The 14,490-nt window shown below is 44.5% G+C and overlaps 1 protein-coding gene across 7 annotated transcripts in view; it reads left to right on the forward strand.

The window, feature by feature from the left end:
* The window catches only part of fbxw2 (F-box and WD repeat domain containing 2), a 73,202-nt gene that overhangs the window by 14,890 nt on the left and 43,822 nt on the right, over window positions 1–14,490 (forward strand). For 4 of the 7 annotated variants that reach the window (XM_049738715.2, XM_049738713.2, XM_049738712.2 and 1 more), the window contains 3 exons: window positions 1,497–1,791; window positions 3,556–3,778; window positions 10,519–10,713. In XM_049738715.2, the coding sequence (XP_049594672.1) occupies window positions 1,525–1,791; window positions 3,556–3,778; window positions 10,519–10,713 (685 nt within the window). In that variant the 5' untranslated portion in view covers window positions 1,497–1,524. Of the gene's footprint in view, window positions 1–1,496; window positions 1,792–1,941; window positions 3,230–3,555; window positions 3,779–10,518; window positions 10,714–14,490 lie in introns of those variants that run through there. The other 3 variants (XM_049738717.1, XM_049738718.1, XM_049738720.2) reach the window with 3 other exon arrangements.

The raw sequence follows: 14,490 nt of genomic DNA on the forward strand, positions 1-14,490 counted from the left end.
AACAGTTTAAAAGGTCTTTAAGCTATTCAGGCAATATACCCAAAATTATTTGTTATTTCAAAGTACACAAGAATATAGATCAGATCATGAAGTTATAAAAACATTTCTCTTGACCACTTAGTTGATCACATAGTTATGTCATCTTTATTGAATTGGTGTGGAGGGATAATTATATGCTTACAATTTTTCTTTTATTGATTGTTTTGTGTAAATATAATTGTGTGCCTATGTACTTTAATCAATGAAGTGTGAGCATATCTGTGTTTGTAGCTAGGTGGGACGTTTTGGAACTCATTTTCTTCAATGGGCTTGTGGCCCTGGGGCATTTGTGTGTGGCACAGCAGAAATCGTCGTATCCTGCAGAAGATTAATTGGATCAAATTTAATGAACATACTAAAGAATGAAATATTGCTGTTGTATACAATTTGTAATGCCAGTCTTGTTTTTTTTTTGTGTGAAACTAAAACAAAATCGAGGTGTATATACCGTGTTTTTCACACCATAAAGCACACTGGATTATAAGGCGCACCCTCATTGAATTTTAGAAATGATTTCATATATAGGGCGCACAGGATTAAAAGGCGCATAAAATAGAATCTATACTGCAACAAACTGAGGTTGACTCGGGTTGCGGTATGCATCCACTAGCCAATAACCAATGAGCCCTCTGTAAACAATCACGTTTCTCAAACTATCTCCTATAAAATGATCGAAACTGACTAAAGTTCGATCTAACACATTGGTACTGCTTACTTATGTTTCCCTTCCATATCGATCCGTAAATTTACTCAAAACATTAATGGAGCAGCCTATTTTGAAATGAAATAGCCTCGTACATATAGCAGCTATCATTATAGCATTAGCCACCCGCAAACTCCCATGAGCCTCAGCTCGCAGACTCCCATGAGCCTCAGCAAAGTGTTGTGGCAGCCCCCTGTAAACAATCACGCTTCTCAAACTCTCTCCCATAAAAGTGATCAGAACCGACTAAAGACTGATTTAACACATTGGTGCTGCTTATTTATGATTCCGTTGGATATTGATCCGTAAACATACTTAAAAACATTAACGGAACAGCCTATTCTGAAATGAAATAGCTTCGCGGATACAACAGCTATTCAGTGACGCCCCCTGACCACGGTTGCCGTAATGCTGGGAAGCGATGCGATCTTGTAATTTACTAGTCGTACTAAAACATACTGAAACATTTTGGTAGAGCGCTGTGTACAACCAGTATGGATCAACAAATTAATCAATTGATCCATATGTAAGGCGCTCTGCATTATAAGGCGCACTGTGGGTTTTTAAGTAAATTTTAAGTTTTTAAGTGCGTCTAATAGTGTGGAAAATACGGCAATGCGCCAAATTAACCAAATTTCTTGTTGAAATTTGGGCCGGACAAGCCAAAAATAAACAAGCAAAAATAATTTTTACGCAGTAAAAACCATTGAGTGGAACTGAAATACTAATCTCTGATTCTGTTTTTCCTTTTTAGGGATTGCTGGTTGCTCTAATGAGAGCTCATGGAGAAGATAGATTTTCAGAGGTGGTTGGAGTCAATCTCTACCACTTTCCTTACACTAAATGACCAACAGCGTAACCAGTCATTGGACCACATTATATTCCTCAGTGGTGCGGCCCAGCTTCGTCATTTGTCAAATGGCTTGGAAGCACTGCTCAAACGTGACTTTCTGCGACTCCTGCCTCTGGAACTGTCTTTCTATTTGCTGCGCTGGTTAGATCCACAGACTTTACTGTGTTGCTGCCTCGTCTCCAAGCGCTGGAATAAAGTAAATATTTCAGCAATGTTTGTTTATAAGATGTGTGAAATTGATTTCGCTAAATTATAAAACATGAAAGATTTTCACGCATATAAACAAATTTATTGTCTCGCTCTGCAATGGCACATATCTCAAAATTAATTAATTCTTTCATTGCAGCCAGTTGGCATGTGCCCGAGGGTCAATCAAGGTGCTTTTCCGTTAGCCCAGCTGGACACCAAAACAACCTTGCTTGGCTTCTGATGTTCGTTTTTCCATTGGATTTTTTCAGGGACGAGCAATAGCATTGGAACCAAATTTCAGAAATATCTCGGTGACATGACTGGTTGAATGGAGGCCGCCAAGGTAGAGATTAATTTTAACAAAAGGGAAAAAAAACACCTCGTACTGAAGAAAAAAGAGGGATTGCAAAAAGTTCAACACAAAGTGCTCCAAAAGGGAGAGTTCTTGACAAAGTGCAGTGAAAGTGACTATGAAAAACTAACAATGAAAGGGTTGTCACTGTAGCGACAAGACGAGGGCGAAGCAATTCGGGAGCCGCAAACTATACAACACATGAGGATAAGTTGGAACAGGTGGATTTTATTGTCTACATTGGAGAGGGCTACAGGGCGGTAACTAGCCTTATTTTGTTTAAGAAGGAGTGAATTGATACTGTAATGGTGCTAGCTGGAGGTTTTGATTTTTGTATTGATTTGTTTTACATTCTAATGAAAAGTGCAGCTAAAGTGGACCAGAAATGTCTTTAGAACTCAGCCGGGAAGCCATCAGGGCCTGGAGCTTCATTATTCGGCATGCTTTTTCGTGCTGAACACAGTTCTTTCTGTTATAGTTAGTTCAAGGTTAGATATTTGACGTTCATTGAAATGAGGTAATTCAATGCTGTTGAAAAAAAAAGAGTCAATGTCTTCCTGGGTAGGGTTTATTTTTGAAGTATATAGGTGGCTGTAGAGGTAAAAAACCTATTTCGTCTGGTGAGCTGGTTGGCTTCCCTGCTGGGTTCTTAATGACTGCAATCATTGCTTTTTTCTTATTTCGTTTGATTTGGGATGCTGAGTATTTAACTGATTTATTGCTATGATGGAAAGAATCTTACCTTAATCGATGTATCAAAAATAGTTTGTAATGTTTGTTAATTGTTTCATTGAGATTGAGGTAACATTTTCTGATTTCATTCTGGGTTTCTTCTGTTGGATTGTCTGTTTTCTAGATAACAAATTTTAGCTACCAGGACTACTTCATGTTCTTTTCCCCTTTTCTCTTGTATGTGATGAGAATGAGATTATTTTCCCTCTTTGTACTGCTTTTCCTGTATTCCACAGAAAGGATGGAGATAATTCAGGAGAACCAATCATTTGTAGAAATAATCTTTTGTTAATATTCTTAAGAGTATTTACAAACGACTGTATGGGAATTCAGGGCGATTCGCTGGAGCAACAGAAAACATGTATGCCATTATTTTCAGTAGATGGACATTCTTTAATAAATGAATAGCAAAAGTAAACTGAAATATAAAGTTTTAAATATTAAAGTGGTATGAGGAAATGTAAAATGTCCATTTCAATTTCACTTTTAATTTACAATTATCGCTTTCATTTAACTGGCTGAAAACCTTCTCTAGTATTTGCATAATGTTACTACAGCTATCACATTTTGTACATTTTCACACACCTTTTACTGGGAAAGCACTGCATGAAAAACAACTTGTAGGATATGTTCTTTTTAAGTCTGGTTCCTATGATTTTAGGCTGTTCAAACATTCTCTCTCTTTAGGTGATTAATTCATGCACAGAAGTGTGGCAGAACGTTTGTCGGGAGCTTGGCTGGAGGATTGATGAGTCCATTCAGGATGCATCTCATTGGAAGGCTGTCTACCTGAAGGCTAAACTGCGTATGATTCAACTAAAGGACCAGAAGGCTTTTGAGACATCCTCACTCATTGGCCACAGTGCTCGTGTGTATGCTCTCTATTATAAGGATGGTCTTCTCTGCACAGGTATGATTATGCTTAATTTACAGTGATTTTAGTTCATTAAATAAAACCGTCATCAGACAAAGTACATTTATTTTATTTTCAGTGGAATTAACTTTAAACTAGACCTGTGAGCAGCAATTAAGGGCCTCGCAGCCCTGACACAGTAATACGGAATTTCACAAGATTTTTATATATCGTCAATGAATGAAACCAGTTGCTGCTTACTGTTAATAGGGGAATATCTAAATTCCAGACATGGTTCAAAAGCAATAAATTGTCACTCAACAAACTTCATGCTATTTTAGAGAAGGAGCTATAACTAGGAAATAAAGTTAATGGTAAATGGCTCCACTATTCAAAGAGTAAATGAATATAAAATATCAGGAGTAACGGTGGATTACCTTTTGGAAACCTTGTACCTGGAAGCACACGTACATAAGAAATTAGTAACAGTATATGTCCTGTGAAGGCTACAAAATAAAGTTAATACGTCAACATTAAAAATAATTTCTTCAGCACTAATAGCTTTGGACAATAAGTCGCCCCAGCAATAAAATGCATAATAAAGAAGAAAAAGACACAAGTCGCACTGGAGTATAAGTCGCATTTTTAGGGGAAATTTATTTGATCAAATCTAACACCAAGAACAGATATGTCATCTTGAAAGGCAATTTAAAATAAAAATATGAACGGTAGGTATGCTAACGTTACACAAACACATAAACAAGGAACTGAGAACGTGCCTGATGTAACATATTAAGAGTTATTCAAATAACTATAGCATAAATAACATGCAAACAAGTTTATCGAACCATCTGTGTTACTCCAAATCATTAAATCCAAAGAAATCTTCGTCCTCTGTGTCACTTTTAAACAACTCCGTTTACTCCGGTAGTAAAAGATGCAGCGCTTCCTCTTCTACGTGGCTTACGTCAGACTCATGGTCAGTTGCAGTTCCAATTATTCCAAAGGCCGAGAGCGCCCTCATGCAGTTTTGTGTGAAAATAACGTGAAATGATATAATGGGTTAATAATTTCACACATAAATTGCACCTCCGGCCAAACTATGAAAAAAACTGCGACTTATAGTCCGGAAAATACGGTATACTATGTTGAGGTTTGGGGGTCACACTTAGCAATCTTCATTGGAACCTCTTTCCAAGCAGCAAAAACGTGCAATGAGAATTCTGTATTATAAAACTTTTAATTTCCACACAAATTACTTTAATGCTGCAGTTCTTAAATTAATCAAGTGAATTTCATTACAAAGTATGTTCAAGGCTTCCATAAATATGTATCCTGAGAATACGCAATTTTTATTCGAGTAAAGGAAAGTAACATTTTATTTCTCACAAGGTATTTACATATTAATAAAATAATGTCAGTGTTACTATGACATGTAAACATAATATAATGCTCTGTGGGTAATCTGAAATTACAAACAGGTGCTTGTGCTCTAGATCAGCTGTCTGACCTTTATAGCACCACGGATCGAATTATTGTCAGACAATATTTTCACGGACCAGTGTTTGATGTGTGGTGAATTCTTCGGTGCTCAGCTGGTCCTCGGGAACACGCGGTGGCAGGTGGCTGGCTCAGGGAAGGAAAACTTCAGTGACACACGGATGACTGGAAAAAGATTGTATTCAACCAATGTCAGAATGAAGTGTCTCACGCCCAGGAAAAAGGTCGGTTGTGCGCCTGAGACGGTCCTGCAAACCTTATATGGTCTTCCTAGGATGCTTTCATGAGTACATGCACCTGCATCCCGTATCTTCTGGCGCCAGTAAGTCTACATTCCTGGAGCCAGATGCCGACATCCCGTACCAGGCACTGCTAACTCGTACCAGGCACTGATATCTTTTATGACTGAACCAGTGCCTGACCTCATACAAAAACAAGGCCTCAACAATAGACTGTACATAGAATGAATGGATGGATGGATGGACGGATGGATACTTTATTGATCCCCAGATTGAGAGTATACCGATGAAATTATACTACAGATGACACCACGATATTTGTGAAGAAAACTCCCATGCAACTTTACTCTGTGTCCTCATAACACTGCGCCAACAACATACCATGAGTAAGAAACCGCAACCTGCGGAGTTAAATAACTTCAGACCAGTCACGCTGACCAGTCACACACGATGAAGACTCTGTAACGATTGCTGCTTCACTGCCTCATGTTCGGCATGCTCTCGACCCTCTACAATTTGCGTACCAGAAGAAGGTGAGGGCGGAGGATGCTGTTGCCTGCATGCTGCATCCCTCTATCTCTCACCTGGACAAGGAAAAAGGGGCTGTGAGGATTACGTTCCTAGATTTCTCCAGCACCTTTAACACCATTCAGCCTATGCTCCTAAGAGACAGAATGTTGATAATGGGCGTGAGCTCACGCCTGAGGGCAAGGATTATGGGCTTACCTGATAGTCATGGGTGGCTGTAGGTCAGGCACGGTGAGGAGCAGCGTGTGAGGTAACCCAGATAACAGTGCACTCTCCCTTCCACTTCGCCCTGTACACTCTTGACTTCTGCCATGTGCAGAAGTTTGTGGACGATACCGCAATTGTTGTCTATAGAGAAGGATGAGAGGAGGAGTACAGGACCCTGGTCCGGCGCTTCGCCAGTTATATGGCGCCAACCCCCTGTACCTAAACACCGCCAAGTTTAGGGAAATGGTGGTGGACGTCAGGAAGCCCAGGCCTTATCCTGACCCAATGACCATCAATGGAGACTGTGTGTAGATCAGTGACGTGCGGTGAGGTTCATGACTGGGGAGGCACTGACGTCACCCCCCGGTAAAATTTGTCTGGCATCTACCGTGTCAAAAAAAAAAGGTTGGCGAACGCTGCTCTAGTGTGGCTTATTCATTATTTAATTTGAACTATTATAATTAAAATCTCATATCAGCAGTCTTTACACATAAAAAAAGTCAAAGTCAAAAGTCAAAGTCAAAGTCAGCTTTATTGTCAATTTCTCCACATGCCAAAGACACACAAAGAAACCGAAATTTTGTTCCCCCCTATCCCACGGTGACAAGACATGGCCCACAACAGACAAACAAGTATAACAACAGCGTGCTGAATAAATAATGAATAAATAACACAATAAATAAATAAATAAGAGGAGCAAAAAAGGACCAAGTGCGCGTACAGCAGACATTCCAGAAAATAGCGGAAAACTGCCGCACGCTACGCAGAAGGGGGTAGCGAGTTCAGGGTCCTAACAGCCTGGTGAAAGAAGCTGTTGGCGAGTCTGGTGGTGCGGGAGCGCAGGCTCCTGTACCTCTTCCCAGAGGGCAGAAGGTCAAACAAAGAGTGAGCCGGGTGACTCACATCTCTCGCAATCGAGGTTGCCTTGCGGGCGAGATGGGAAGTGTAAATGTCCTTCAGGGAGGGGAGCGAAGCACCAATAATCTTACCAGCCGTATTCACTATGCGCTGCAGGGCCTTCAAGGTCTGTTCAGTGCAGTTACCACCCCAGACAGCAATGCAACTGGTGAGAACGCTCTCAACGGTGCCACGATAGAATGTAGACAGGACTGCCTGAGGAGCACATGCACGCCTGAGCTTCCGCAGGAAGTACAGGCGACGCTGAGCTTTCTTTGCCAGTGACGAGGTGTTTGCGGACCAGGAGAGGTCCTCACTGATGTGCACCCCCAGGAACTTGGTGCAGCTCACCCTCTCCACCACAGCACCATCGATGATCAGCGGCAGGTGTTTTGTGTGACCCTTCCGGAAGTCAACAACGATTTCCTTGGTCTTGTTGACGTTCAGCAGGAGGTTGTTGTCCCTGCACCACGTGGTCAGAAGGTCAACTTCCGACCTGTACCGAGTCTCGTCGCCCTTCGTGATGAGACCCACCAGAGTCGTGTCGTCAGCAAACTTCACTATGCGGTTGTCGCTGTAGGTCGCAGTGCAATCATGCGTCAGCAGGGTGAAGAGCAATGGACTGAGCACGCAGCCCTGGGAGGCCCCCGTGCTCAGCGTGATGCTGGCGGAGATTTTGTCGCCAACACGCACCACCTGAGGCCTCTGACAGAGGAAGTCCAGTAGCCAGTTGCAGAGGGAGGTACTGAGGCCCAGCTCGTCGAGTTTGCAGATGAGTCGCTGCGGCACAATGGTGTTGAAGGCAGAGCTGAAGTCCACAAACAGCAACCTCACATAAGAGTCCTTCCTCTCCAGGTGTGTGAGGGCCGAGTGGAGGGCAGAGCAGATGGCATCCTCAGAGGACCGCTTGGCACGGTACGCGAACTGGAAAGGGTCAATGGCGGGGGGGAGAACGGATTTGATGTGCTCCATGACAAGCCGCTCAAAGCACTTCATGATGATGGGCGTCAGTGCTACGGGGCGGTAGTCATTGAAACAGGATGGTGCAGGTTTCTTCGGCACAGGAACGATGGTGGCAGCCTTGAAACACGAGGGGACGATGGCCTGCTGCAGGGAAACGTTAAAGATGTCTGTGAAGACACCCGACAGCTCCCCAGCGCAGTCCTTCAGCGCTCGACCGGGGATGTTGTCAGGGCCCGCCGCCTTACGGGTGTCAATAGCGGCAAGCGCCCTCCTCACACCGTCGGCAGAGAGGCGCAGGGGCTGCTCGTGTGGGGGGGAGTGTTCTTCAGCGGGCAAGTGCTGTTCTGGGCGTCGAAGCGAGCAAAGAAGCGGTTCAGATCGTTCAGCAGACGGACGTTGCCCTCACAGCTCCTCGGCGCGGGCTTGTAGTCCGTGATGGTCTGAATGCCCCGCCAAAGGCTACGTGCGTCCTTGCTGTCCTTGAAGTGGGTGGAGACCTTGCACGAGAACGCCTTCTTCGCTTCTTTGATGCCTCGGGACAGGTCGGCCCTCGCTGTCCTCAAGCCAGCCTCATCCCCCGCTCTGAAAGCCTTGTCCCTGGCCCTCAGCAGTCTGAGGACAGCCCCTGTCAGCCACGGCTTCCAGTTCGCTCGAAAAAACACTCAATTAAGCACATGGAATCAAAAACTTGTTTTCGATCGTGCGTACCACTCCGTTCCGAAGTCCCCTTGTCCGAATCAAACCTTTTAACTCCGGAGTTGCTCTTCCTTTACTGATGACCTCCTGCTTCGACCGAAAATCCATAGTTGAAAATCGTTTGAATATGTAATCCTCCATTGTAAAGAAATGTAAAAAAAAAAAAAAAAAAAAAAAAAACAATGTAGAACGAAATAAATGGACGACTCCTCCTCAGTTGTTCACTGTAAATTTGAACTGGAGATCTCTTATTCTACAGGTAGGCGCATGAAGCATCCTGGGATCACTAGCACCCCCTGCCATAAGGCTAGAGAACCTTTTTTTGTAGCCTCCGTAAGGTATCTTTTTCAAAGCAGTTTTGTTCATCTAAAGAAAAACGATGTTGCAGACAGATGACAAAAAACACAAGATATTGTATACGTCAGCTTAACTACGGAAATTAGTTAATATAGCCACAGTGTTTGAACACTTAAACAGGGACATAAGGACAGAGAGCAGTTCTGTCTAACTGCATAGCCTGTCAACATAGGCGGCCTCCCTTGCCTCCTCTGACCGCACGTCCCTGGTGGGGATAGTCCAAACTTGTAAATATAAAATCAAATAATAATAAAAAATGTTGCTGGACAACAAACTTGACTGGTCTAGTCACGTGGACGCTTTGTGCAAGAAAGGACTATGCCAGCTGTACTTCCTCAGGTGGTTGGCATCCTTCAATGTCTGCAATGTGATGCTGCGGATGTTTATCGTTCTGTTGTGGTGAGCACCCTCTTCTTTGCGATGGCGTGCTGGGGCTGCAGCATCAAGAAGAGGGTTGCCTCCTGCCTGAACAAACTGGTGAGAAAGGCGGATTCTGTTGTGGGCGCACAGCTGCCTGATCTGATGTCTGGCAGAACAGTGGGTTTTGGCCAGGCTGCTGTCCACCAACGACAACCCTGTCCACCCACTGTACAGCACCGTCACTGGGCGGAGGAGTAGCTTTAGTGACAGTCTGTTGACACCATCTTGCTCCACGGAAAAGCTGATGGGACTATTTATCCCCCATTCTGTGAGATTTTTTTAACTCGTCGCGGGAATTAGGTGTGCGTTTACGATCATGATCTTGAGTTGGCAAATTAATGTTTTGTTGTTGTTTAGTTACATATTGACACATTAATCTGATGTTTAATGTTTATTTATTTAATAAAGCTTAAAAATAGCATGATACAGCTCCTTTAAAAACATTAAAATTATTCTCTACTAGTTGATGAATTGAAAAGTATCCATGTCATTTATGAGTGCCATTTGTATAGACCAGGGTTCGGCAACCCAAAAGAGCCATATTGGCCCAAAAATACAAAAAACATACCTGTCTGGAGCCGCAAAAATCTAAAAGCCTTTTATAATGCAACATAGACTGTCAATACATAAGTTGTATGCCTACTATTAAAATAATTTAATGAAAAATATTGGTGTCAATTTGATAATTTCTTCTTGCGGCCCATTAGAGTTCACGTACCTGCATAGCAGCGCTGTCTGTTCAATATCGGTCACGTCACACGACTCATCCATCACAGGCAATTGAGAAAGCTGGAGCTTTTTGCAAAAACTCCAGGAAGCCGCTAGGGGAATGCTAAAGTGGCTCTGGAGCCGCGGGTTGCCGACCCCTGGTATAGACTAAGAATCAGAGAAACACATCATTTGCAAAATAATTCAGAATGCAGTGTTTATTATTGAAGTCAGAATATAGGGGTAGTGACTACACTAACTGCATAATGTTTTATTTTCTAGGATCCGATGATCTCTCTGCAAAATTATGGGATGTACGCACTGGGCAATGCATTTATGGAATTCAGACTCACACCTGTGCCACAGTGAAGTTTGATGAACAAAAGCTTGTGACTGGGTCCTTTGACAACACCATTGCATGCTGGGAATGGAGCACAGGAGCCAAAATTCAGCACTTTCGTGGCCACACAGGAGCAGGTTGGTTCAGTCGACAGGCTTGCTGATTGATTGAGGATCATTATATAAATGTGTTTCTAAAACAAAATTTGTTCAATTGTTCTAAACACAGCTGAAGATTAATCCAATCTTAATCTAACAGAAAAAGGGTGGTCAAGAAATAAAGATAAGATTTACGGGGAAAATAAGCTTTAGGGGATTTAGAGGCTCTGTCATTGCAATTAGGTAAGATAGCTAAAGCTTATATGTGACTCAAAAGAGATGACAAGGTCTCATCAGGAGGTTAGTGAACCCTTAAAGGTGAACAGAAATGTCTCAAGTTTTATGGAGTTTTATGCTCCCTTATGCACCGGCCATGAGAGGGAGGCTGAGGGAGTGTCCTATTAAGAAGTATAAGACGACTAGCTAGCATAGTGTTAAAGGCAGGTTCGTAGCAGTTTTGAAGCCACCGGGGTGCCAAATAAAGCCACACACGATTCAGGGGAGATAGCTGCACCAAATGGTGTTAAGTGTGTTAGAAAATCTGTCTAACTTTTGGCAAGCCTGGGGCAGGACCAAAACTTATAGGAATGGTCTGCTTGGGACAATTTCACATCTATTGCACGTATCTATCACATTGGGGAAAATCCGAGATCGTCTTAACTTTGTGTTTTGAGAATTGTGCACCACTTTACAAGAACATGCTTTGTACAGATTGGAAGTGTCCTAAGTGTAGCACCTGTTGCCAATAATTGTCGGGTATTGTGGTACCCAGACCCCTTTGCTAGGATTCCCTTAGACCGGAAGGCGGGTTCACTATTGTATTGCTAATTGTTAATGATAGAGATTAGCCATTTATTTCTTAGATTGAGAGCTAATAACAATGGCATTCAGACCATCACGGACTACAAGCCCGCGCCGAGGAGCTGTGAGGGCGACGTCCGTCTGCTGAACGATCTGAACCGCTTCTTTGCTCGCTTCGACGCCCAGAACAGCACTTGCCCGCTGAAGAACACTCCCCCCCTACACGAGCAGCCCCTGCGCCTCTCTGCCGACGGTGTGAGGAGGGCGCTTGCCGCTATTGACACCCGTAAGGCGGCGGGCCCTGACAACATCCCGGGTCGAGCGCTGAAGGACTGCGCTGGGGAGCTGTCGGGTGTCTTCACGGACATCTTTAACGTTTCCCTGCAGCAGGCCATCGTCCCCTCGTGTTTCAAGGCTGCCACCATCGTCCCAGGGCTGCGTGCTCAGTCCATTGCTCATCACCCTGCTGACGCATGATTGCACTGCGACCTACAGCGACAACCGCATAGTGAAGTTTGCTGACGACACGACTCTGGTGGGTCTCATCACGAAGGGTGACGAGACTCGGTACAGGTCGGAAGTTGACCTTCTGACCACGTGGTGCAGGGACAACAACCTCCTGCTGAACGTCGACAAGACCAAGGAAATTGTTGTTGACTTCCGGAGGGGTCACACAAAACACCTGCCGCTGATCATCGATGGTGCTGTGGTGGAGAGGGTGAGCTGCACCAAGTTCCTGGGGGTGCACATCAGTGAGGACCTCTCCTGGTCCGCAAACACCTCGTCACTGGCAAAGAAAGCTCAGCGACGCCTGTACTTCCTGCGGATGCTCAGGCGTGCATGTGCTCCTCAGGCAGTCCTGTCTACATTCTACCGTGGCACCGTTGAGAGCGTCCTCACCAGTTGCATCGCTGTCTGGGGTGGTAACTGGACTGAACAGAACTTGAAGGCCCTGCAGCGCATAGTGAATACGGCTGGTAAGATTATTGGTGCTTCGCTCCCCTTCCTGAAGGACATTTACACTTCCCATCTCGCCCGCAAGGCAACCTCGATTGCGAGAGATGTGAGTCACCCGGCTCACTCTTTGTTTGACCTTCTGTCCTCTGGGAAGAGGTACAGGAGCCTGCGCTCCCACACCATCAGACTCGCCAACAGCTTCTTTCACAAGGCTGTTAGGACCCTGAACTCGCTACCCCCTTCTGCGTAGCGTGCGGCACTGTTGCGCTATTTTCTGGAATGTCTGCTGTACGCGCACTTGCTCCTTTTTTGCTCCTCTTATTTATTTATTTATTTATTTATTTATTTATTTATTTATTTATTTATTTATGTATTCAATATTTATTCAGCACACTGTTGTTATACTTGTTTACTTGTTTGTCTGTTGTGACCCATGTCTTGTCACCGTGGGATAGGGGGGAACGAAATTTCGGTTTCTTTGTGTGTCTTTGGCATGTGGAGAAATTAACAATAAAGCTGACTTTGACTTTGACTTTGAAAAAACAAAACATTTTAACCAAGTTAACCCGGCCTACCAGGGATGTTAGGAGACCAGGTTGTAATATTGTAAAATTATTGGCATAATATCTGCTACAAACACAAGCCTTGAGTCTAACCACAGTCCAACACATGGCTATCCTATGTCTTATTTTTATCGCATTTGAATTAAGACAAGACACCATCAGTGATAATAATGAGAATCAGAATAAGTTTTATTGACCATTGATCTCAGCCTCTGTACGACATTTAAGTGACTGACAACATTCAGGCAACTAACAACATTTAGGTCGCGAGAGCGGGATGTTATTGCACAGTGATGTCTCTGAGTCATCATGAGTGGTGTGAGTTCATCAGAGCGACAGCCTGGGGTCTTCTATGTCTGCTGGTTTTGGCGTACAGCGCTCTGTAACGCCGTCCGGAGGGGAGTAGTTTGAACAGACTGTGACCTGGGTGAGAAGGGTCTGCAGAGATGTTACTTGCACGTTTCCTGGTCCTGGACAGGTACAAGTCTTGGATAGGAGGTTGGTCCCGATTGTCTTTTCCGCAGACCTGATTGTCCGTTGCAGTCTGTGCTTGTCTTGTTTGGTGGCCGATCCAAACCAGGCAGTGATGGAAGTGCAGACGATAGACTGGATGATGGCAGTGTAGAAGGTCTTCAGCAGCTCCTGTGGCAGGTTGAACTTCCTGAGCTGTCTCAGAAAGTACAACCTCTGCTGGGCCTTCTTCCAGACAGGGTGTATGTGGCTGGTCCATTTCAGGTCCCGGGAGATTGTGGATCCCAGGAACTTGAAGGTGTCTGTGGTGGGAATAGCATTACTGAGGATGGTGAGGGGTGAAAGTTGCGAAGGGTCTCTCCTGAAGTCTTGAGCGGGTCTCCACGGTCTTGAGCGGGTTCAGCTCCAGGTGGTTTTGGCTGCACCAGTGGACCAGCCGCTCCACCTTCTGTCTGTACGCAGTCTCGTCACCGACCCGGATCAGTCTGATGAGAGTGGTGTTGTCCTCATACTTCAGGAGCTTCACAGAAGAGTTGCCTGAGGAACAATCGTTGGTGTAGAGAGAGAAGAGCAGTGTGGAGAGTACGCACCCCTGGGGGGCGCCAGTGCTGGTGATCTGGGTGTCGGATGCGATGGTCCCCATCCTCATTGCGCAGGGAGCTTAATTTGGTCCAATCGCGCAGGAAAACATTTTAATCCGTTTCAAGACAAAAAAAAACCACGCCTTTTTAAAGCATTTTTTCATTTGCGTATATTTGTTTGATCACGCAACTGCAGCGCACTGCCGAACGCGCAAACGTAGCGCGTCGCCCACCGCGCAACTGCACCGCGCTGGTCGCATTATTGTGACAGAGCCGTCACTGAAATTTAGAAAATATTTTTGAAGTCCTGATGAATTTTCCAAAATTTAAGTGGACCTAAGTGCGCAGGGAGCTTACTTTTGTCCGATCGCGCAACTGTAGCGCGCCGCCGAACGTGCAACAGTAGCGCGTCGCCAACCGTGCAACTGCACTGCGCTGGTTGC

The sequence above is a fragment of the Syngnathus scovelli genome, chromosome 13 (genome assembly GCF_024217435.2).
Source record: "Syngnathus scovelli strain Florida chromosome 13, RoL_Ssco_1.2, whole genome shotgun sequence".
In the NCBI taxonomy this organism is placed as follows: domain Eukaryota; kingdom Metazoa; phylum Chordata; class Actinopteri; order Syngnathiformes; family Syngnathidae; genus Syngnathus; species Syngnathus scovelli.